Source organism: Bubalus kerabau, chromosome 20 (assembly GCF_029407905.1).
Source record: "Bubalus kerabau isolate K-KA32 ecotype Philippines breed swamp buffalo chromosome 20, PCC_UOA_SB_1v2, whole genome shotgun sequence".
In the NCBI taxonomy this organism is placed as follows: Eukaryota; Metazoa; Chordata; class Mammalia; order Artiodactyla; family Bovidae; genus Bubalus; species Bubalus kerabau.
Window position 1 is genome coordinate 54,598,818 of NC_073643.1, and position 24,802 is coordinate 54,623,619.

Below are 24,802 nucleotides of genomic sequence, written 5' to 3' on the forward strand. Positions count from 1 at the left end.
GGAATGTGAATGTCCAAGTTTGGAGAACACAGTCCCAACCGTGTTCACATTATGGTTAGGGATCACAGCAGTTTCATGAAATGAGACAAAGCCTTATTTCAATACTCTGAGGTTCTTTTTTAATTTTTTCATTTCTGGACTAAAACTGTTTTAAAGCAATTTGTGGTAAATAGGAAGGTAGAGAAGAACTGTGACATTTGTTGAGGAACTTGTGCTAGAGTTTTAGTTGGTTCACTTAATTCTAACCCAGTGATGTAGTGACCATCAGACAGGAAACTGGGCCCCATTCCAGTAAGTGGCCAGACCAGCCCTCCCCACTGGGCAGCCCCCTCTCCAGCTCTGAGCTCTCTTGGTGGGATCTCTCACTGCTTCCTTGCTTATCCCATTTCACCTTCTCTTACTGGACATTGCAAAAAACAAAAGAAAATTCCACTCTTCTGGAATTTTGCATCTGTAGGGCATTCATTTGGAAAACCACGAATTATGGATCCAACAGTATGTAAATAATGGAAACAGATCTTGTCCCTCACAGCAGAGCACACACACCAAAGCCACAAACAAAACTGGGCACCACCTTGCGCTCTTGGCCTTTCCAGTTCCCTCGGCTTTAAGCCTGTTGTGGTCATCACGGTCCATATGAAAACAAAAATAATACACCCTCACTGCGGAAAACAGAGAAGTGAGAGGAAAAATGCTACCACCTAGAAATAACCACAGTTCACACATTGGTCAACGTACTTCCCACTTTTACTGGACAGATCAGATACATATTTTTAAAATTGGCTTTACAATATATGGTTTTATCACTGGCTTACAACTAAACATACTGTGAACATTTTCTTTATCACCATTGAAATAATTGCATAGTATAGAGAAATCATAATGTATTAATCAATCTTTATATATCAGGGGAATTTAGATAGTTTTTTTAAAGGAGACTTTATTCTTTTTACAAATCCGTCAGAAAACAGGTGCCCTTGTCTCATACAGCTTCCTATAGATGACAGAAACTTGCCCTTCAACTTAGCCTTTTAACTTGCTTCTCCGTAGCCACCGGATCAACCAAAACATTAATTTTATTTTCTCAAATCTCTCCCATTTGCTCCCACTTTTCTACCTAGTCACCCAGGATACACGCACACCTCCATTACTCTAGCAACCTGTCTCTCACTATGGTTATCTGCCCCCTCCCTTCTCTTCTGCTCCTCTTACAGGTCCTTCCTTTCCAATATACTATCTTAACTGATGTCAATCAACTCCATTCAAAGCTTTATGCTCAGTTCCACATTGAGAGTAACCTTGAATAATCTAAATATAGAATTCAATTGTTTAAAGGAAATTATTTGTAAGCCCTTGGCACTTACCTGTATCAGAAACACAGGAGTTGGACACAAGATATGGCTTACTCTGTTTTTTTTTTTTTAATTAGTTTTTGGAGAGGGCAGGGCAGAGGAAAGTAATTGGTGCTTCAAGGACATCTTTTTAGGGACCACAGGGAAATCTATTCACTGTTTCAAGGCAACTAACAAATTATCATCTCTCAGTTGGGACATTAGAGAGACAGCCTTTACAGGTCATGAAATCTGCATGACAAATGTTGAAAACAAATGTGGGTCAATAATAACTTTGTATAGCAAGGCAGATGCCAGGTAGCACAAGAGCACACGCAGACGGTGTTAATTCTGGAGTCCTGGAAGCTGTGAGGTGCTCATCTGTCACATGGCCGTCTGGAAGATAGAGACACTTGGTCATTAAAGAAGATCCCTCTGGCACTTTATCCTGTTGCCCACACAGGTGACTCATCTACATGAGCCCCAAAGCAGTTAGGGTCCAAGATTGAGTACAATGTGTTTATGGGATCAACAGTACCTACCAATTATGTGCAGTCAGACTCCCCTGAAAAAATATTTTGACAGAAGATGCCACAGGCCCACTGTTAACTTGGTCTTTCTCAGACCTGGTAATCTAAGCCTGCCGGTGAAGCCTATAATTGCTGGCGTGTGGCAGAACTTGGTTGGGGTCTGATGATAAAGAGACAGCACATTTTGGGTCCCAAGTTCTGGGGAGAAAATATGGTCCCTACCTATCCAACTATTCCACCCACACCTTCTAATCACCTACCCTGGGTCTGATGTGTATGTGTATTTGTGTGTGTTCGTCACTCAGTCATGTCCAGCTTTTTGCAATCCCATGGACTGTTGCCGGCCAGGCTCCTCTGTCCATGGACTTCTCCAGGAAATCTTCCCAACCCAGGAATCAGACCCAGATTTCCAGCATTGCAGGCGGATTCTTTACTGTGTGAGCCACCAGGAAACCCCACCTGGGTCTGATACCCAATGCAAATAGAAAAGACAATCCCTGCCTGCAACGGTGTCCCATCTTGTGCTCAATGAAGCATTTGTTTTCATTTTCAGTTTGTTGAATATTTTCCATTTCTAACATCTGCAGGGTCAGGACTAGGAGAGGCCTCTGAAGTCTGGCTCAGGTTGGGGTAGGGAGCAAACCCTCTCCTCTTGTTCTCCTTTATGTCCTTGCCCTTCCTGTCATTGTTTTCCTCAAATCAGTAAAAATCAATAAGGTGAAAGGGTTCTGAGACCAATCACCAGGGAGTGCTGTACAGGGACCTTTTAGGATCCATGAAGAAGCTCCTATGAAAGGAGAAGGGGGCTCAGATCCTCCCGTGGAATTTAAGTATAATACTTGAAGTTGGGTTCTCCCACTCCCACTCTGGGCTTCCCTTGTGGCTCAGCTGGTAAAGAATCTGCCCGCAATGCAGAAGACCTGGGTTTGATCCCTGGGTTGGGAAGATCCCCTGGAGAAGGGAAAGGCTACCTACTCCAGTATCCTGGCCTGGAAAATTCCATGGACTGTATAGTCCATGGGGTTGCAAAGAGTCGGACACGACTGAGCGACTTTCACTTGCAAATTAATTAGCAAATGGCTGCCTTCACTTGCAATCCCACTCTGGGGTGAGCACTAACTGAGCTGCCCCCCTGGAGTCTGTCTGGGTCTCCCTGCCCAAAGAAAGAACACCAGAGAGCATCTCTTGGTATTTAAGAGGCCAAGGCTTTTCTTGTTTATTTTCCTCTACAGAGTTTCACATCCTATAAAGTGTCAGGTAGACTCAAAGTAACTCTCCACCTGAAAGGTGGCACAACTAGCCATATACTGAGGAAGTAGATATCAAGGGTGCCAGGATGAACATCCAATCTGAGTCCTCGATGCTTTTACAAGCAGACCTTTGACTGACAGTTTCCAGCAAGCCATGTGGTAAAAGGAAAGACCCTATTAACTAAGTGTCCACAGGCCACTAACTAACCTGAGAGGGCAAAAGAGGGGACCCTCTGCTTACCACAACCAGGTAGGAATGACTGAGGAAAGCAGCGAAGCTGGCCATGCCAGCATTTACACATGGAACACTTCCTGGGCAGCCAGGTGTCATGGGGCACAGGCCCACAGTTCCTGAGGATGAATGGACATGCAGATTTTAAATCCCCACTTCTCCTCCCCTCTCCACCCCCAGCCCCTTTTAAGGACTTACTCTTTGCGAGAGTCATGCTCACAGTTGCGTCCATAGAAAGAGGGAGGGCAGGCACAAAAGGATCCCAGCATGCAGGTTCCCCCATTCAAACAGCAGGTTCTGTTCAGCTCCTTACCTGAAATGTAAGAAGAGGTGGCTGAGAGGGGTGGAGGGACTGAAAAGTGAGTTCTCTTAAAAGGTTAATATGGCGGTAAGGACTTAATCTCCCCAAAGTGTTTGCAGATGTCTAAACATTGTAAATCTCACTGAATAAGACTCTGCTTTTTAGTGTTCCTTTGACTACCTGTGCTTTTGAGCAGAGAAATCTTTTTTCATGCACAAGCCAGTGGTGGTACCTGGAATCCCCAGCGTGAAGTGGGATCAGGTGAGGGAAACTTGTGTTCTGCGAGAGAAACTGTGTTCTGTGGTGGGGTGGAGGGCAGTGTGAAGTGCGTGCCTGTATTGTCCCCAGAATCAAACCCAGCTCCAGAATCAGATGCTCTCTCTTTTAGGCGAAAGTGTCAAAAAGATGCTCAGAAAACACATAAAGGACCATGATAAAGATTATCACACTGTACATCTAAGGCGGGTACGTCTTACTCTTTTGGATTCCCATGGATGCTACAAACTGGGAAGGCTGGTGACGAATTGCAGGCTCCTCTTGGGACCAAAGGCCATCATCTCTGAAGGCCAGCTCTCCCTGTGATGGACCGGCAAGTTCAAGGTCACCCAATCCTGAATGACAAAATTAACTCCTTGAGTCTATGTTCCAGGCCACTTGAAAATTGCCAGTGATCAAAAGAACAAAGTCTCTTACCAGCGACTAATCCCAGTTCAAGTGCTCTGGAAAAGGCCATGATCAAAATCACACTAGGAAGAGGAAATCAGACCTCCATTAGCAAAACAAAGCAAATAAAATCCCTTTGAGTTAACACCACAGGCCACTAGGGAGAGAAATCCTAGAGCACCATTTTCCTCCCCACCTCCTTTCTTTTTAAATAATTAATTTATATAACAACCCAAAGAAAGATGAGGAGAATAAAGTCCAACTAATTTCCAACTCTTTCCAATACGTATCCTCGTATGCATATGAGGATTCTGCCTTCTATGTCACATATTTTTCTCCTGCACCTAGTTTTCATAGTAATTTTAAATGGCTGGATGACATTCAATGTCATTGACAAATCACATTTCACAAACTATTTCATTTACACCATTTAAAAGATGTTCAAGCTTAAAAAACATTTCCCATTATTCTTAACGGTTTCCAAATATTGAAAACCTGTCTATAACTTCAACCTTCTCAGAAGTATATTTTAAATTTCGTTGTAATATTGACCTGTTCTTACAAAAGACGAGGAAACCACTAGTCATGTGATAGGCAGAGCCAGTAACCTGACTGGAGATGTTAAAAGCCAATAACGCAGGTAGATGCAACTGTAAGTTCCAGGTCTTTTGGAACAACTGCAGCACTGTTGGCAGCTCTTTAAGGTTTGAATGAGATGAATAGAACAACACAGAGGTACAGAACACGTTTCCTAAGCTGGCAAACTCTAGTAATAAAAGGTTCACAACTCAAGATCGGTTCATACCTGTAAGAGAAGCGCTCCATCTTCCTCGGGTCTGTGGCCCCTAACAATTTAGAAGGAAAAAAAAAATTTAACCCGGCTTTAATTCACAGTCATTGCCAAAACACCCAAAGGAAAATGTTAATTTCTTGACGTGAAAAAGAGCATTTTAAAAGAAAAATATCCCAGATGAGAAATATGCTTTCCCCCAAAGTTCTTAGAAGCAGAAGTCGGGCGGTCCGGCGAAACTAGGGGACTCCTCACGGGTCTGTCCTAACAAACGCTTGGACTATAACCTTCAGGGAGATTCGCTTTCCTCAGTCGCAAGCCCGGGGGTTGTGGGGACAACCCTCCGGTGGGCGGGGAGGCGGCGGCCCGTTCGCATTACAATGCTTAAACACTCCGGGGTGGAGGTGAGAGGCTGCGAGGCGGCCAAACAAAGAGAGAATGGAAAAGGCCATTCTTGTAAAACTGTTGCTAATTAGCCCTAATGTCTATATCATTAGTTTCGGGTTAAAAATATCAGATTTGGTGTTTAAAAAAAAGGGGGGGGGCCAAACCAATTACTGTATCGAGGTGGTGGAAAAGTATTGCTTTAATCAGGAAAACCGAAACACCAAGTTTGGGTCTCCCAAGGAGTTGATGTTTTATAAGTTTTATTTCCCGAAATTTGCTTTCATTTTTGGTTTTCCCAGGAAAGGTGTGTTGAGCCCGTGCTCCGAGAAGGGTGTGTCTCCGCGGGTGGGAGGGAAAGGTGAGGACTCAGGGAAAGTTAGGGTTAGGACAGAAGTTCAGGGTCAGGAAGGGGTTCCTGCCCCCGCTGGCGTGAATGGGTGTAAATTCCAGGCGCACCTGAATTGCAAGCGAGGCTGGAAGGAAGCGCAGCCGGCGCCAGGCGGGTGGGTGGGCTAGGGGAGGCGGGCAGAGAGGCGGAGTGTCCTGCCGGCGGGGCCTGCGCCTTCCTGCTGGACAGCAGGCTGGGGCGCAGCCGCTAGTGGTCTGCGCACCGGGTGTCAGGCCTGCTCCAGGAAAAGGATGTAGAAACACGGCCGTCTAGCCTGGGAGGCCATTTCAGCTTTGCCACTAGGTTTCATTGCATTTTAACAGTCTTCCAGTGCTCCGTGTGCAGTCTCTTCCATCCCCTTAGTCTGCCCTGTCCCCCCCCTCCCCCGACGACACCGGAATTAACCCGATTTAGCTGTGTCCTGTATTACCCTAAAAGTATTTATAAGTATTTATTTGGTGATTTCAGTAAGCTCCAGACGCTGCTGCTGGAGAGGCCTGTCCCTGAGCCCCGAGGCCTCTTGAAACAGAACAGGACCCTTTGGGGCCCTCCCAGGTATAAAAAGTCCCTCCGTGTCCCTTGTCTCCTGTAAGTCACACAGGAGCAGGCTCAAGCAGTTAATGATTAGGACAATAGAGTCACAGAATCTTTAGTTCCTCCCTGAAGGAGGCAGATAAGTGTCTGATGCACATTCCTGAGCTGTATTGCAGATACCAAAATTGTCACCGAAGGGAAAAGGCTAACTGCACGACGACTGGACTATAGCCATGACATAAGTTGCTCCATCTTGAGCCGCACTGATTCTCTGAAAGTGAAAGTGGCTCAGTTGTGTCCGACTCTTTGTGACCCCATAGCCTATACAGTCCATGGTATTCTCCAGGCCAGAATACTGGAGTGAGTAGCAGTTCCCTTCTCCAGGGGATCTTCCCAACCCAGGGATTGAACCCAGGTCACCCACATTGCAGGTGGATTCTTTACCAGCTGAGCTACCAGGAAAGCCCTATGGTCTGGCCAGCACAATTCCAAGAATTGGCCTCAAGAGAATGGGGAAAAAAACTGACCCTGGAGTTGAAGATTAACGGGGCTTGAAACAATCAAGATGGCACTGACACAACCTGCTACTTGGCTCCAACTGACCTTAGCCCACAATACTTCCCTATTTCAAGGTGGATGAGATTGGTTTACTAACCTACTTTCTTGAATTTCCTCTGGGAGTCGGTCAATGCTTGAAGGAATCCTTAAATTGGAATTTTATCTTCTAGTCAAGGGGATCATAATTGGCATGATGAGTCTTTGCAAAATGATTACTTAAAATGTTAATAATGAGATGCATCTTTTGGCGTCTCAGTGGGCATGTGAGGGAAGCAGAGAATATTTCTTATACCAGGTCAGATCCTTCCACTCTAACAGTTCTTTGTTGCCCATGTTCAGCTTGAAATTACAGAAGACTTCTTCACCCTTTTCCCCTAGACATGGAAGGAGAATCTGACAGTGGGGGTTGTCACTGAGGAAGTAAGACTCTAACTAGGGACTGTCAGCAACTCAGCATTCCAAGTCTATTTCTTTTTCTTTCTTTCTTTTCTCTGGCTGCACTGAGCAGCTTTGGGGCCTTAGTTCCTGATCAGGGATCAAAACTGTGCCCCAACAGTAGAAGTGTGAAGTTCTAACCACTGAACCATCAGGGAACTCTTCCAAATCTATTTCTGCATTGTTTACTATGCCTGACTTCTACGATTAGCTTGGCTTAGCTTGCTACAGATAGAGAAAGCTGTTGATGCATATCAAGATTGAAGATTAGTTTTTCTATAGGTCTCACTTCTGTTCCCTACTCTCCAGGATTAGCTGACCAAAGATTTGTTCCAACCGCAAGCAAGACCTGATGGCTACTTGGAACCTTGTGATGGGGACAGTCATCTCTGGATATAAAAGACTGCCCCCTTCCCTGCACAGAGCCCCTTCCTCTTTTCCCTGGGTAATCCCTGAGCAAACCTGGGGATTTGGTTCATTGTGACCTGAGTCTCTGTCTCTCCAGGGTTGCTGGCTTCCTTAATAAGGTTATCTTTCCTTTTACCTAACACTTGTCTCTCAGTATTGGACTCTAGAGCAAAGAGCTGCTGAGAGTGGGTTTGGTAACACTTTCACTTAATACCTGAGTGCTCCAGATAATTTAATTTGTTATTAAATACATCCTAAGTCATGAGTGAAAGTTAAAGTGTTACTCACCCATTTGTGTCTGACTTTTTGCAACCCCATAGACTGTAGCCTGCCAGGCTCCTCAGTCCATGAAATTTCCCAGGCAAGAATGCTGGAGTGGGTAACCATTCCCTTCTCCAGGAAATCTTCCTGACCTAGGGATTAAACCTGAGTCCCCTGCATTGCAGGCAGATTCTTTACTGTCTGAGCCACCAGGGAAGCCCCTAAAGTCATGAGTAGTTTTTAAAAATCATCTATGCCTAATTTCTAAAGTAAAAGCCCTGCATTTACCTAATATTGCCAGGCACACAAATGTGAAACTTTTATCTAGTGCTGAAATGGCCCAACTCATCTGAGGACTTAATGAAACTCAGATTCTTTACGTCTTGGTGCAGAAGGAATTCAGTAACAGGCAAAGTGTTAGGTAAGAAGTATAGATTTATTAATATACTTTGTAATGAAGTTGCAGGAAAATGGAGCCCCAAAGGATGGTTATGCCCCAGGTCTCAGGTGAGTTCCTGGGATGGGCCACCAAGTGAAGGTGCTTGGCTTTGAGTAGGAAGGAATTCAAGAGTGAGCCATAGGAAAAGTGAAAGCAGAAATACATATTCCACAGGCAGAATGTGGTCCATCTCAGAAGGCAAGAGCGGCACCGAATTGTTGGGGTGGTTAGTAGGAGGATTATTTCATTTATTTTGAGGAATTAGACCACTGCCCCCTTTTTGGCCTTCCCTCTCAGAACAGTCATGGTGCCACAGGATGTGTCATTTCGCATATGCTAATGTATTTCGATGAGCTCATAATGAGGCTACTGGAAGTCAAATCTTCCACCATCTTGGGCCTAGTCAGCTCTAGCCAGTTTCTGTTGTCTGCAGTTTTTCTCAACGGCTGTGTCATTTTTAAGGACTGTGCTCTGCCCCCTTCCCGTGGCAGAACAAATCACAGTATCTGAGACCATTTCAGCATCCCTGTCTACCGTGTGAGTGTGACGAGTCCACAGGTGCTAAAGAAGAGTGGTTATTTGCTTCTACACCAGCAGTTTAATTCTTGGGGGAATTAAATTTTAAATGATTTTTATTGGAAGGTAGGTCCCCATCAGAGCAATGGTGGAATGGGATGCAGCCTATTTACTTAAAGCTGGTAGTTACTCCACTGTGACTGACTAATTCCTGCTGTGCTTCAGCTCCCTGTGTGGCTGTCCAACTTGTTAAAAAGCTTCATGTGTCACTCTGAGATTCAGAGGGAATGAGGAACTTGGCCTGAAGCTCTAGAAGCTGGATGTGGGGGAGGGCAGTGCAGAAGAGAAGGCTAATCATCTAACTCAGGAACTGCATGGAGGCCTAAAGAAAGAACAGTACATTCTTAGCACAGCTTGTGCTTCACGGTCTTCAACAATCCAATGTGCTAAGCAGATAATAGCATTGGCAACGTTAGTCTCATTTTTTGGATGAAACAATGGCTCCCATCTGTGGACTTACAGGTCTTTTCCACAGAGGCTGGGCAGGTCTGTGGCAGAACTGGCAGAGGGACACCACCCCTGCCCTGACACTTCCTTGTTTAAAGGGGCTCTTGTGGAACTTTTGGAACTTGGAATAGAACCCCTGGAAATCACCTCTTCATTTTCAGGCGAGAATCAAGACCCTGAGTCTGGTGACGTTTGCATGACTGGTGTGAGTTCAGCCTGCAGCCCACACAGGGTCTCTGCATACCCCAAAACAGGAGCTCACTGAAAAGATCTGTGTTCCCCACAGGGACAGAGGGCAGATAAAGTCTAGTGTATGCAGTAGACAGAATCTGGGCTAAGTTTTAAGATAGGAAGAGGATAAGGGGAGGGGAGGGCTGAAGTGTTTGGCTAGATATTTGGTATTGGGCTGGGGACCCACAGGCTGTTCATTCAACAAGTATTTAATGAGGCTACTGTGTTGCTGGTCAAGGGGTGCGCTCTGGGGACACAGTGATGAGAGGTGACCCCACCGCTCAGTGGGGGAGAGAGGACAGTCATGATTGCAGTTGTGTTGCTGTCTCTGGGTGAGGAGTTGATTGACATCTCTGATTGACATCTCTGAGACAGTCACTGGACACCTCTGCTCGGTCACTGCTGAAATTGACAGAGGCCACCCAGCCTGTGGCCAGTAATTACTGTGTTAGAGACCCATGGAGGGTCTGGGGTTAGGAGACCCTGGAATGGGGGGTTCCCAGTCACTGGCAGCCCACATTCTCCCTTACGGGGGGCGCTGACAGATGGTCTTGGTCTCAGGATGGTTCGCTACCACCCTCTTGTCGTCCAACCCAAGTCATTGTGCCATGCACAAGGAGGCCAAACAAACCTAAATGAGTATTGGGCACGTGAACTTGGGTTCGACAACACTCTGAGTTGTCTTGCATTAAAAACTGGGGCAAAAGAGAGTTGTGTGTGTGTGTAAAATATACAAGTAAGAATTTGACTTAAAATCAATCAACCAACCAAGAATAGTCAAAGCAAAAAAAAAAAAAAAAAAAATCCCAACAGAGATTTCCAGTGTCTGTCTCAATTTCAAGGAAGAAAACACCTTTGGAAGTAGGATAAGTTTTTAACTTTAAAAAGTCAATTCAGCGTTTCAGTGGTTGAGACAATTTAGAGTTAAACCTCAACTGAAGTGAAGTTGCTCAGTTGTGTCTGACTCTTTGCGACGCCATGGACTATAGCCTACCAGGCTCCTCCGTCCCTGGGATTCTCCAGGCAGGAATACTGGAGTGGGTTGCCATTTCCGAGATCTTCCCAATCCAGGGATAGAATCCGGGTCTCCTGTATTGCAGGCAGGAGCCACCATCTTTAAAGCCATCTCAGATGGCTTTACCATCTGAGACATGAGGGAAGCTCAAATAGTTAATAAAAAGAATAGCCATTTCTGCAGCACGATGATGAGGTTTAAAGTCAAAGCCTACTTTTTTCCTAGGACTCCTAGGAACAGTTGTGTGGTACCTCTATCATTGTCTCCTCAGGCCAGAAGAACAATGAGCCAGGCTGGGGAACTTCAGCTGAGGAATGTAGATGCTACCAAGCTCAGCACCCAATGGCTTCTGATAAAACCCAAGTGACACTCTGGCAGAAGTGGAGCCCTTACCCGTTCATCAACAAGTAAATGGCTTTCTCTTTTCACCAGTTAACTTAGCAAATAGCCACTGGAAACCTCTTCTGTATTTGCAGAGACCTCTATGTGGGGTTTAGAAGAATAGATTCTTGCTCTCAAAACTCTGCAGTCTCAGAAGGGAAGACTGTTCAAACGAGCCAATTTAATGCTATACTGTTATAGAAATTAGGTAAGAAGGACAGAGAAGGCCTTAGGAGGAGACTCCTTGTGTGTGTGTGTATGTGTGTGTGTGTACGTGCATGGGGTGGAGGGTATATCATATCAATTTCTATATAGACATAAACTATCTTATCAAGAAATACTTAGTGTGTTTCTACATTTACAGTGAGCTCCCTTGAATGTATATCCTGGTGACTTTTGGGGAATATATCTAGCCAGTTAACTTCTAGCACTGGAATTGTTTGGTTAAAGGGAGAACATTTCCAAATTTATTTTCCAAGAAGTTTGCGCTGGTTTCCTCTCCCTCCCTTTTCCTCCCTTCCCCACACGTCCCCCAGGTCCTTAACAGCTGGCTGCAACAAGCATCTTGTGCGAGGGTGCTGAGTCACTTCAGTTGTGTCCGACTCTTTGCGGCCCAATGGACCATAGCCCGCCAGGCTCCTCTGTCCATGGGATTCTCCAGGCAGGACTACTGGAGTGGATTGCCATGCCCTCCTCCAGGGGATCTTCCTGACCCAGGGACTGAACCCAGGTCTCTTATGTGTCCTGCATTGACAGGTGAGTACTTTACTCCTAGCGCCACCTGGCTGGCAGGATCTGCTTCCTGACTGAGGGTCAGACCCACACCTGCCCTGCCGCAGAAGCACAGCATCTTAACCACTGGACCACCAGGGAAATCCCACAACAAGTATCTTAATTTTTGCTGAATCTGTTTGTGAAAATAGTATCCCGTTGTTGTTTGGATTTGCATTGTTATGTTTACTGAATGCTTGTATGTCTCTTCCTATGAACTGGCAGGTGGTTCTGAGAGGGCATTTGAACTGGAGTTTCCCTCATTTTGTCAACCCTGTTGTTAACGACCAGTTTTCTTGTCTTTCACCAGCCCCTCTCCTTATGCCTTATCCCCCACACCAGGAGATCCGGAAACCTGCTCTTCTGGAAATCTCACCTCTGCAACCTCTAGAGCAGTGTCTGTCTGTCTGTGCTGGTTTCCTTTTGGCTGAATCTTGTTGTCTGCCGCCTCTGTGGCTGACACATCACCTTTCCGCCTTACTTTCTAAATGAGAAGGTGGGGTGGGCGTGGACTAGGTCTTTGAGAAGCTCCAAAGGAAAACAACTTGCGCCCCCTAGCCTGAGCTAGGAAATACAACAAAAAATACTCCCCGCCGACAACAGTGAAGGAAAAAATAAGTGAATCTTAAGTACTCTAAGCCGTGCTGAATTCTAGGCAACTTATTCAAGAGAGGTCACAATGTACAAGACGAAATAGTCTTGATGCAGTTACCAGAAACCATGTTAGGGTAGGGGGAATTCTGATTTAGACTTCTAAACATGGCTATGGTTTAGAATTCGCACCAAAATTTTTCTCTTTTCAGTCAAATTAGTCAAATAGTTACTCTGCTCAGCACACTAGAGGAGACAGGATCTCCTAGATTGGACTCCTGTTCCTTTCTCACTTCCCCAAGAAAAGATGAGCCCAGTAATGTATTCCAAGTACCATTTTAGTGTTATCAAAAAAACTGCTGATGGGGAAGGAGCCATCATTTCCTGATGGCCCCGTGACCAGGTCAAGGTCAGTGGCCCCGGACAGACAGACAGATAGATGGGCAGATAGACTTTTTGAAGGGACTTGGGAAGGTGAGCTGGGGTCCCACTTGGTTTCACAAGATGTGGAGGATCTCATTTTAAAGTGCTTCTTAAGTGGATTTTGTATCAGATTGCATTCAGGCATGCTTCACAGCTCTTAATGGTTTTGAAATGGGTGAAATGCAAGTGGAGGGACGGAGGGAGGCCAAAGTGCAAAACCCAGGCTGTATCAGAGATGGGTTAAAGTGCTCCAGGGAGAAGATTTCCTGTATGCAAATGACCCTGGGCACTTTGAGGTGCTCCCCACTCTGGAAACAGTTGATCCAGGATAGATATCTGAAGTACGGGAACTGTGAATAAATGATGTTCTACTAAGCCACTGAATTTGTGAGAATTTGATATAGCAATATAAGATGAATAGGTAAGAATTTTTTAATGAAATATGTTTTACACTAATAAAAGTCTACAGGTAATTAGGGTTACAGGTTAGTGAATTATTCCAAAGTCAGAACCATGGAACCACAACCCAGGTCAAGAAGAAAAATATTACTAGAACCCCAAAAGTCCACTTCCTGCTTTTTCACAACCACCACTCACTCCCTCTTCCTCAGAGCTTTTACTTTTTAAATTTCTAATCCCAAAGGTTGGGTTTCCATGGTTTTGACCTTTTTATAACCATCAGCATGCATGTATATCTGCTTCTTTTTGCTCTTCCTTGGTGAGAGTAATCCATATTGTTTGTAGAAGCTTGTTCATATTCAATTGCTGTATAGTGTTATTTAACTTATATGCAGAGTACATCATGAGAAACGCTGGTCTGGAAGAAGCACAAGCTGGAATCAAGATTGCTGGGAAAAATATCAATAACCTCAAATATTCAGATGACACCACCCTTATGGCAGAAAGTGAAGAGGAACTAAAAAGCCTCTTGATGAAGGTGAAAGAGGAGAGTGAAAAAGTTGGCTTAAAACTCAACATTCAGAAAATGAAGATCATGGCATCTGGTCCCATCACTTCATGGGAAATAGATGGGGAAACAGTGGAAACAGTGTCAGACTTTATTTTTCTGGGCTCCAAAATCACTGCAGATGGTGACTGCAGTCATGAAATTAAAAGACGCTTACTCCTTGGAAGAAAAGTTATGACCAACCTAGATAGCATATTGAAAAGCAGATACATTACTTTGCCAACAAAGGTCCGTCTAGTCAAGGCTATGGCTTTTCCAGTGGTCACATATGGATGTGAGAGTTGGACTGTGAAGAAGGCTGAGCACCAAAGAATTGATGCTTTTGAACTGTGGTGTTGGAGAAGACTCTTGAGAGTCCCTTGGACTGCAAGGAGATCCAACCAGTCCATTCTGAAGGAGATCAGCCCTGGGATTTCTTTGGAAAGAATGATGCTAAAGCTGAAACTCCAGTACTTAGGCCACCTCATGCGAAGAGTTGACTCATTGGAAAAGACTCTGATGCTGGGAAGGATTGTGGGCAAGAGGAGAAGGGGACGACAGAGGATGAGATGGCTGGATGGCATCACTGACTCAATGGACGTGAGTCTGAGTGAACTCCGGGAGTTGGTGATGGACAGGGAGGCCTGGCGTGCTGCGATTCATGGGGTCACAAAGAGTCGGACATGACTGAGCAACTGAACTGAACTGAACTGATTCCACTGCAGCACCAGTAATTGAAAAGATCATTCCTATAATACTGATCTATCAGGTTATTTCATTAGCAATCAGTTGTTCATGTGTTTGTGTGAAGTGGTTTTTTTTCTTTTCTAATGCCTTATTCTCTCTTCTTATACCAATATCGTTCTGTCTTTAATACTGTAGCTTTATACTTTATAATTAAAAAGTCCTTGATATTCAGCATAGTAAGTTATCTCCCTTCCATACTTCAGCTTATAGCAACTATTCTTGATCTTTTACATTTCCAATTAATTTTTAGAACATTTTATAAATTTCTAAAAATTTCTGCCAGGATTTTGATAAAAGCACATTGATCCTTTAGAATTACTATCTGTGTCATATTGAGTCTTCCAGTCTATGAAGATCTGTTTAGGTGCTGTTTAATTTCTTTAAAAAGTTTTTTATTAACAATTTCTATATAGAGATATTATAGAGTTTTGTTGGATCATTCCTAAATATTTATTCTTTTAATGTTAAAGTGAATGGTATCTTTTACTTCCATTTTTGTGGCACTAATTTTTATATTGATCTTGTATCCAATGCTCTTAAGAAATTTACTTATTATATTAGCTAGCACTGCCATAATAAATACCACAGACCAAGGGTCTTAAACAACAGAACTTTATTTTCTCACAGTTCTGGGGACTAGGAGTCCAAGATCAAGATATTACGAGGTTTGATTTCTTCTGAGTCCTCTCTTCTTGGTATGCACATGGCCATCTTTTTGCTGTGTCTCCCAGAAATTTTACAAACTAAGAAATATGACTGATATGAGAGGTCAGATCATCAGTGATTATTTCATTATTATTTTTCATAACCCTCAGTTTTTTTGATTCATTGCATTAACCACAGTTTACCATTGGATATTTAAATGCTTATTTAGAGGACACTCTTCCAACAAACTGTGACATTCCAAAGGGCAAGATCCTGTTTAATTCACTACCAAATCCTTAATACCAAACATATTTCCAGGAATATAGTAGGCACTTAATAAATATTTGGTAAATTAATAGATGAATCCCTGTGGAAGAAAATAAGTATGTATGAGAGATTTCTTTCAGTTAGTTTTATGATTGTAATTTCCACTTTTGGTAATGATAGAAAAGGTAAATCAAATCTGCAGAAAACAATTAGAAAGTTGGACAAAATAATTTTGAAAATCTGGCTTAATAATCAGTAGATCACTTGGATTCAGTAACTAGTGCAGCCTTCCTGAACCCAGGGCGTTGAGCTCAGGCAGGACTGAGTGACTATGTCAATGTCAACTTAGTATACCATTTAAATGGTAGCTTAATTAAAATGCCAATAAATAGAAAATGTTCCATATAGAAAATAGTCCCTCAGAAATAAAACTATTTTCTAATTAGAGTTCTTATGTATATACTAGACAAAGGTGTTTTGCTGTTTTAGGGTGAAGTGTATGAGGAACTGGTGCCATGAAGAGGCACTGAGAGAGGTTGTCTTGGACATGATTACTGCTTATTAAGTGACTATCACATGGTCCCAATGTTGGATATTAGGAAAACTTTGCCAAATTAGTAAAATCTCTAGACAGAACCTAAAATCACATATGTTTTAGGAAATTAATTTCTTAATTAAGAAAAAAATGTACCGTGAAACCAAGATTTTAGACATCTGTTGCTTCAAATACTGGGGCGGGGTAGAGGGGGAACCAGCCCTTACATTTCCTTGGTCATATGGCTTTCTTATCTTGCTTTTTGTTTGGTTCCTAGTTTGGCGGGCTAAGAACACAGCACCCTTGGCCTTCTCTGGCCTGTTTTGTTTAACATGCTTCAGGATTTCCAATGTCAAAAGGCCCGGCCGCCTGCAGGGAGGTGCAGATAATCCCGGGTTGTAGGGCTCAGATTGGCCGGCTCCTCGGCTGCCCTGTGCCAAACCCTCCCCTCCCAAGTCTGTTTTGTCTCATGCCGGGCTGAGTCACATAGAATAGATAGATAGTTTATCAGCACATGTCCTACAGATCATATTATCAGCTTACAAATATAGCCCGTTAGCGCACAGGCGGGCAGGCTCCCGTGGTCGGAGCGTTTCCGGCCGCAGCGTGCGGCTGCTGCGGTGTCAACAGGCAGGCTCGGATTCCGCTCAGAGAGCCGCGGCAGGGGCTCAGGTTCGCAGCGTGGTCACGGGTAGGTGGGCGTAGGGGGGTCAGTGCGCGGCAGCTCCTGAACCTGGGGGGATCTGTGCGGAAAGCGAGGGAGGGGGTGTGTGGCACCTGCGGAGGTGGGGGGCAGTGCCTCCTTGTTTATGTCTGTTCCTGCTGTGCCAAGGCTTGAACGTGGATGCAGGCAAAAGATTCCGCATCTAATATGCGTTTTAGGGCAGGGCCTGGAATTGAAGGAGAGCCTGTGGGCGGGCCTGTCCAAGGCGCGGGTCTGTTGGCACCGGCTCCACACATTCCTGTTCCTGCTTAGTGAGTTACTCCCAGCGTCACCGTTGTACCCAAGGGTGAACTCAAAGCCTGCTGATCCAAAGTGCTGTCCAGGGGAGATAAATCATCTTTGTTTGTGCTTCTTAAGTGCCGGGGAGGGGATGATCAAGTGGCCGGGGAAGTCTGTCCTGCAGGAGAGGCTGGGGATGAGGGTGGGAAAGTGACTGGAAACCCAGAGAATTGTCTAGTTTTGTAAGCAGTTCCACTGTCCTGGTGGCTCTTCTAATGACCAGATTCTCTCTGTTAACTCAGAGGCTGGATGTTCTCCCAGAGAACCTTCATGGCCGATAAAGAAAAATCCCCAGATGCTCGTGTATTTTATCTCTTATGCTTATCTTATGTTTAATTGGGAACAATGTGTGTCTTAATTTCTTCTTTTCTTTAAATAACTGACAGCTTTTTGAGCTTTACTAGGTGCCAGGTACTGTCTTAAGCACTTGACACAAATGATCACTCGTGATCCTCCCACTAATTCTGTAGGCTCAGTGCTGCTGTTACAGCGTGTCCGCATGAGAACACCGGGGTTCAGAGAGGTTAGCGAACCGCCTCGGATGCAGGACTCCAGCCCTGCAGGCTGACTCTGAGACTGTCCTCTCGATCCTGCCTGGAGCCTCTGCCTCCCATGGCCAGATTTTCTAGCCTAAAAAAATTACCATAAAATAATGGGTGTCCCCTGGGGGGAAGTCTGATCAAGGGACATAAAATGTGACTTAATTTAGAATTTGGCTGCAATAGTGTGACTGTTGCGACTGACCTCGCTTGAAGATTTAGCCACTATTTCCCCCACTGTTTCTATCAGAAACCTTACTCTGTGTGCCAACTCTGGGGTCCAGGCCTTATGTGAGGATGGGAAAGAACTAAAGACCCTCGTCTGCCATGTTATTCTCCCACTGTGCCTTGGTGTCTTGGGAAGTTCCTGTTGATTATAGTCATTCCCTTGGATCCAGCAAGGCTGATGATAGGTGTTTTCTGCACACGGAAAATACACCTGGAAAAACACTATGGAAGGCCTGGCGCCAGTCAGTCCAAGGGAATGAGGGTCCCTGGGGGCTCTGAGGCACAGGTGGGGAGGAGGCAAGCCAGCCCTCTCTCCCTGTGTCTGGTCCAGGTGACCCCTGACACCTTCTCCCTCCTCCCCTATTTGCTACTGTCCCCCCTCCCAGCCTCACAGAGGCAGCATCAAGACTGGCTTGGAACCTGAATTGTGGGGTTAGTTGAGTCTCCTCCCAGACTCCCCCAGATCCTCTCCACTCTAAATTCTCTGAGATGAAGCCCTGCCGCCTTCCAGCCCAGTCTGTCATTTGACCAAGAGTGAGAAGACTGGGTGACCCATAAGCCTCCCCTCCTACCTGGAACCCTGTCCTGTGACTCTAAGTGGACACTAGAGTTCTGGGCCAAAGGACGTGTTCTTCCATCACCCTCTGGCTCCGGATAGCGGACGATTCTGTAAAGTGGTTCTGATATACCTGACTTGGGGAGGGAGCACGGAAAACCATTCAACTAAACCCAGAAGAATAGTCCTTTCCGCTCTCTCACAGTCCCTGTGGGACTATCCACCCTCCTCCCAACGTACTTCAGGATATCCGTCCCCTTCTGGCTCCCACAGCAGCTCCTTCAGTCTCTGTTGTCGAATCCACACGCCGCACTGAAATGTATCCCTTTAAACATCTGTTCATCCCTCCAGATTGAGAGCTCAGAGGCAAAGACGTCCATCTTTCTGCATTTAATGAGTGTCCCTAAATGTCAGTTATTTAGGGTTCCTGGGAATCAACAAGCAGAAATACACACCAAGTAAACAGGCTGCATAGCCGGGGTTTCTGTGTCGAGATTCAGAAGCAGGAGCCTGGCGCCTGGAGCCCTCTCTAGTTCCTGTGTCTGTTACTGTGTCTGTGACTTAACGTCAAGGGCTGACTTGAAGGGTCAGGCTCTGAGCCCCAGTCTGGAGCCCCTCGGTGGCAGCTCCTGTCAGTAAACCATGTTTCTGTCCATCGACAGGCAGATAAAGTATAATTGAACAAATGGTCGAATGATTCAACTTGTATAATATGCTGTGAAGTAAGTAAGGAACAGTCTGAGAGACAGAACAGCAGGGGGCTCTGCCTTAGACAAAGAGGCCATGCTAATGAGAGAACAGCAAAAGCTGAGTCCAAGGGTGTAGGGGTTGGGAGAGTTGTTTGGACGGGGGAAACGTCTAGGCAGAGGGAGCTGCGTGTGCCGTCTGAGGGGGGACGAGGCAGGGGGTGGACGAGGCAGGGGGTGGACAGGCTCTGTAGAGGAGAGCAGAGGGGGCGAGTGGGGGTTATGGCTGAGGGAAGGTCACGCCAGGGTCTTATTGGGCCCTGTGAGGAGCTGGGATCTCCCTCTCAGCCCAAAGGGAAGTCTCTGGAGGACTTGGGCCAGGTGGCAGCATGGTCTGGTTCTCCTCAGATGGTGATGCCTACCATTGTATAGCAAATGGATTGGACGCGGGTAAGTAGGAAGTCAGGAGACCAGCTGTGAGGCTTTTGCACAACTGGGGCCAGATGTGGCATGGATTGGTGGTGAGAAACGCGTACCCTCTAAGACCTACAGGATAGATTGGATGTGTGAATGAGTGTGTGTGTTTGTGTGTGTGTGTACGTCTTCATAGTGGGTGATCAGGGTGAGGAAACAGAGTAAAGAAATGACCTCCAGATAAATATGAAGTCATTGTCAAGCTGGGGAATTAAGGCAGCCAGGGATGGATAGATTCTAGATGAGTAAGTTTGGACGGAATCATGTTTCTTTTGAGATATGTGTGAGAAGTGGGTATGTCAAGGAAGCATAGACACCAAATGTCACTATAAATTAAGACTAATTTTTATAAGTTCCTCCTTTTTACTATTTTACCATTTATTTATTGCTGCATAAAAATTATCCCAACGTTTAAAAGGATAAACATTTGTTTTCCCATACTTTTGAAGGGTCCAAAACCAGGAGTGCCTTAGCTGAATGATTCTGGCTCAGGGTCTCTCATGAAGTCTAGATTTTGGCCAGGGCTACGGTCATCTGAAGGCTTGACGGAGGCTTGAGGATTTGCTGCTAAGACAGCTTCCACTCACATGGCTGTTGGCAGGAGTCCTCAATTTCTCTCACGAAATTTCTCACACGGAATTTCTCTATACGGCTGCTTGACCACCCTCGGGACATGGTGGCTGGCTTTCCCCAGAGTGAGTGAACTGAGAGAGAGGGTGATAACTCATCTCAGAAGTCACACACCATCACTTTTACCACATTATAGTCATTAGAAGTGAGTCCATAAGTCCAGCCCAAGGTCAAGGAGAGAGGAATTAAGCTCTAGCTTTTTAAAGAGAAGAAAGTCGACGCATTTGTGCGTGTAATTTAGAGCTCTCACATCCACTAGAACTTTGTGTCCAGGAAAAACAAAGCCATTCAGGGAGCAGAGAGGAGGCTGATTTAGGAACAGGGGAGCAGGTGCCACTCAGTCAGCAGCCTGGGGGAATGAAAGCTGCTCTCTCTTATTGTTCACGAAAGCTGGGGTTGGCAAAGGATCACCCACAGGCTGGGCATAGGGGCACTGCCAGGGCAGTGTGAGCCGTGGAGACCAAACCAGAGTAATGCCTTTTGTTCCCGTTCCCCCTAGACTCTCAGCACCTGTCTACCTGGCCAGCCATATCTCAGTGCTGCCCAGGGCCCACACTGGTTGCCATTCACATATTTGAGACTCTGCTGCTGGCAACTGCCAGGCCCCAAGCAGTCGACTCTCTGCTCGAGAGTTGGTGAGTTAGCATGTCACTGACCTTCAGCCTGCTGTCCAGCTTGAGATGAGTGGGAGGGGAGGACACACAGGCATCACTGGGGCAGAGAGCAAAGCTGACTGTAGCGGGTGCCCCCTCCTCTGCCCCATGCTCGTGGCCTGCCAAGCCTTTTCCTCTTGGGTCTGTTGCTCGCTCTGGTCCTGAGAATGTGTCCAGTGGGCAGCAACTGGGCGGAAGCATAGATGCGAGCTCGTTGCTTGGGCAGGCCCATGCCAGACAAACAGGAAGACCAGGCATTTTCCCTTTTGTTATATAAGTACTTTCATAAAATATTTACTATCTTGCCTTTTACTAAAAGTTTGCTGATCTTGCAGTAAAGCAAATGGTTTTTCCAAGGGAAAAAAAATGTGTTTCCACTGTGAATCCAACCTTTGAGCATCTCTGAAGGTTGACCTTGTCACTCAGGGCCTGAAACACTGGAGGGGAACCTGACCACACTTTGTACCTGTGTCCTTTTCTGTCATAGTGAGGGACACAGTGGATCCCTCCCCTCTCACAGTCCCAAGTATTTTCTTCTCTGGAAGGTGCTCTGTGGTTGTAGACCCTATGGCTAAATCTAGGGAGACTTGTTCTCATGAGTCTGTGCTCACCTTGTGAAGCCAGATCTCCAGCAGAGAACCAGCATGAGAGTCCTCTTGGAACCATGAATCCTTGCTGTTAAGTTCACTGTGGGCCCAGCCTAAAGCTCTGCATTCTTATGCTGCCTCAGGAGAGTCTCCTTGGTTGTAGTGTTTTCTCTGAGAGGTTAATGTTTTCTTTGTGTTCAGGGTTTGCCGACTGGACCCTGAAGAGGTTAATTTTTCTCTGCTGCTATGGTATAGTATTGCTGTTGTTCAGTCGCTCAGAAGTGTCCGACTCTTTGCAACCCCATGGACTGTAGCCCGCCAGGCTCCTTTGTCCATGAGTTTCTCCAGGCAAGAATACTGGAGTAGGTTACCATTTCCTTCTCCAGGGATATTCCCGACCTAGGAATAGTGGATTCTTTACCACTGAGCCACCCAGGAAACCTTTGGTGTAATATACTTTGGTGATATTTCTATAGCTGTACAGAAAATTAATGCTTAGAAAATTGCATTTTATGTAATTACCTGAAAGAGTGGACTGAATGGAGGTCATGGTACAAAGAAGAGATTAGCTTTGTGAATTTGCCAGGGGACTCTCATTCCCCCCCAGGCTGCTAAGCAAGAGGCTCCTGCGTCCGTCCTTTAATCTGCCTCCTCTCTGGCTCCCCCATCCCTACCCTGGCTCCAAATGGCTTTTTATCCCTGGATGGAATGACTCATGGGCTCTTGTCTTAAAACCACTTTCCCAGTCTCAGCCCCACCCATAGGGCTATGACCTCCTGGGTTAAGGTCAAACCTGTCCAATTGTCTAGGGGCCCCTGGACTTCAGCCTGTCCTGCACAGGGTGCCAGCAGCTGGGCTGGACCTGGGACTCAGGAGCTGGTGTTCCTCCGCTTCCCAGGATCTCTGCTTCTTACAGTGTGGATCCCCAGCATACACAGTCACCACTTACTGTTCTTAGAGTTTCTAGTTTTCATTATGCACATTTGTAAGCGGAACATCTGACAGGCAAAACTTTGACTTAAATCCTGGCACATTCAGAACCCCCTTAGTTGAAGGATAGTACCTCTTTTTCTGCTTGGCAGAAAATGAAAATAAGTAACGTGGTTAGATGACAATCAGGATAGACACTTTCCCACCAAAATACTGAGACTAATGTTGGTTTAGTGAAAAGTGTTAGTCACTCAGTTGTATCCAACTCTTTGTGACCACATGAACTGTAGCCCACCAAGCTCCTCTGTTCATGGACTTCTCCAGACAAGAATAATGGAGTGGGTTGGCCATTCTCTTCTCCAAGGAATCTTCCTAACCTAGGGACTGAATCTGGGTCTCCCGCATCGCAGGCAGATTCTTTACTGTCCGAGCCACTAGGGTTATAACTATTTAAAAATATAACACAAAGGCATCAAGAAAAGGCAATCTCTGTAATTCAGGGACTTTAATTACATATCTCTAAATGCATAGAAATTAGTGTACAGATCTGGTTACTTTTTGTGGATTTACTGACCTAAGAAAATTAAAGAAATACCACAAAAGAATCAGAACCACGACTGGCTGATCTAGAACACACACCCTGGACAGCAGGCGAGTCTTCCAGCTTTGGTTATTCTTGGATGACTGGCTGTCTACACTACTCAAAAGCAGTTCACTTTACTTTGGCCTTCTGGTTTGCTTTTATTTGTAGACTTGGATTGTGTACAGAGATTTCCTCAAAGAAACTAGGCTGCCTGATTCTTTCTCTTTTAACAAGTATTCTCCATTACTGGCTATAGTCTTTAATTTCTTGTTTTCAGGCTGATGCTTGGCATTCCTTTATGAAAGCTTTTTTTTTTTTTGTCAAAAGTCAAAGCCTTAAGACTTTTTCAGCTTAAGGGAATTCCCTAGTGGTCTAGTGGTTAGGATTCTGTGCTTTCACTGCAGAAGATGTGGGTTCAATCCCTGGTTGGGGAACTAAGATACCACAAGCCACGAGGTGTGGCTCTAAAAAAACAAAAGTGATCCTGAGCTACAGGTAACAGAGTAAGGAAAGTGGTGAAAGGAAAATTAAATACAGAGTTTTCTGGTTTGGAGTAAGATGGAACTGCCTGAGTCAGCAGGGAAGCCCAAGATGGAGCAAGCACACTTAACCCATCCCTCCCCCTAAATGCAGCTTTAAAACCTGGACACACTGCACAGAACAGCAATATGAAGTCCCTGGAAAGTAAACAGTTGCAAGAGAAGAAGGGAAGGACACCAGAATTCAAAGTAGCACAGAACCTGTGGTCTCTTCCCCATTTTTCCCCCTCAAGTATTCCCCAGCCTGGACTCAAGGCAGCCTGAAACCCAGAATTAAAGACAAAGTACTTAATTTTGCTCCAGGAGTGAGAATGGGGCTCCTAATGCTCAGAGACTGGGGAGTAAATCCCTCTCTTTTACCTTTTTCTTTTCTCCACTCTCTCATGCCTCAGCCCGCATAGGATTGTGTAGCAGGAGCTGTGAAGGGTGTTGGGAAAGATGCGTAGTGGAGGATGTCAGTCACCCAGACTATGAGAGGATCCTTTCTTTCTGATCGGAGAAACTGTGGTCCCCAGAGGGTGGAGGGAGCGCTCATTGAGTTTCCGCTCTCACTGTCCTCCTGCTGCTGGAACCAGTACACTTGTAGGACATGCACAGTGAAGCAGGGTAGCTAAAGTCTCAGGTCTCCCACCAGAGGACTGAAAAGGGAGCCCCAGGAATCTGGAAGGACCAGAGAGACATAAAGAGGGAGGGGCTGTGGAGAACAATTCTGAAAGGTTGCTTATGAACTCCTGGGCTCATCCCCGAGCTGCACCTCTTCGGATCTGACCCTAAACAGCATGTCCAAGTCTGTTAGAACTGACCACCAGGATGGACCAGCAGACCGTCCCAGGTGGCCACCAGGTGGCGCCCGTGGAGCAGCTGAATAGTGCTGCCGAGTCAAGAGGGATCTGTTGTGTGACTCACAACCTCAGGGGGCAGGTTGGAATTCGAGGTCTGAACCCAACCGAACTGATCACCTGCTGTGTGAGCTATCACCTTATTGCCTCTCAGCTCAGACTGCATCCTTCAATGTGTGAATTCCGTGGTGTACGATGGAATTCCTCTAAGTATTTGTCCTCTGAAGTGAACATCATGTTAACCTTTCTCCGGAGAGGACACTGCAGGGACCGTGTAGTAGGAAGAGTGAAGTGAAGTCGCTCAGTCGTGTCCGACTCTTTGCGACCCCATGGACAGTAGCCTACCAGGCTCTGCCGTCCACGGGATTTCCCAGGCAAGAATACTGGAGTCGGCTGCCATTTCCTGCTCCAGGGGATCTTTTCAACCCAGGGATCGAACCCGGGTCTCCTGCATTGCAGTCAGCTGCTTTACC

General features: G+C 45.7%; 3 protein-coding genes across 23 annotated transcripts in view; 2 read left to right on the forward strand and 1 right to left on the reverse strand.

Annotated features, from left to right (window-relative positions):
• Positions 1-15,136, forward strand: part of ALS2CL (ALS2 C-terminal like) — an 87,519-nt gene extending 72,383 nt beyond the window's left edge. For 12 of the 20 annotated variants that reach the window (XM_055558533.1, XM_055558534.1, XM_055558522.1 and 9 more), the window contains 3 exons: positions 11,048-11,183; positions 11,694-11,913; positions 13,737-15,134. The gene's annotated coding sequence lies outside the window, so the exon portion shown is untranslated. Of the gene's footprint in view, positions 1-11,047; positions 11,184-11,693; positions 11,914-13,736 lie in introns of all 20 variants that reach the window. The other 8 variants (XM_055558529.1, XM_055558537.1, XM_055558536.1 and 5 more) reach the window with 4 other exon arrangements.
• CRIPTO (cripto, EGF-CFC family member) lies at positions 731-5,389 on the reverse strand. The gene is made up of 6 exons (XM_055558550.1): positions 5,113-5,389; positions 4,338-4,390; positions 4,121-4,255; positions 3,542-3,656; positions 3,353-3,462; positions 731-1,727 (listed from the first exon to the last, which is right to left on the reverse strand). Exons 1-6 carry the CDS (start codon positions 5,130-5,132, stop codon positions 1,615-1,617), a joined length of 546 nt encoding a protein of 181 aa, XP_055414525.1. The 5' UTR covers positions 5,133-5,389; the 3' UTR covers positions 731-1,614.
• A 1,484-nt stretch (positions 15,137-16,620) lies between the features above and the next one.
• The window catches only part of LRRC2 (leucine rich repeat containing 2), a 40,367-nt gene continuing 32,185 nt past the window's right edge, over positions 16,621-24,802 (forward strand). The window contains exon 1 of one of the 2 annotated variants that reach the window (XM_055558720.1): positions 16,621-16,773. The gene's annotated coding sequence lies outside the window, so the exon portion shown is untranslated. The remainder of the gene's footprint in view (positions 16,774-24,802) is intronic. The other variant, XM_055558721.1, reaches the window with a different exon arrangement.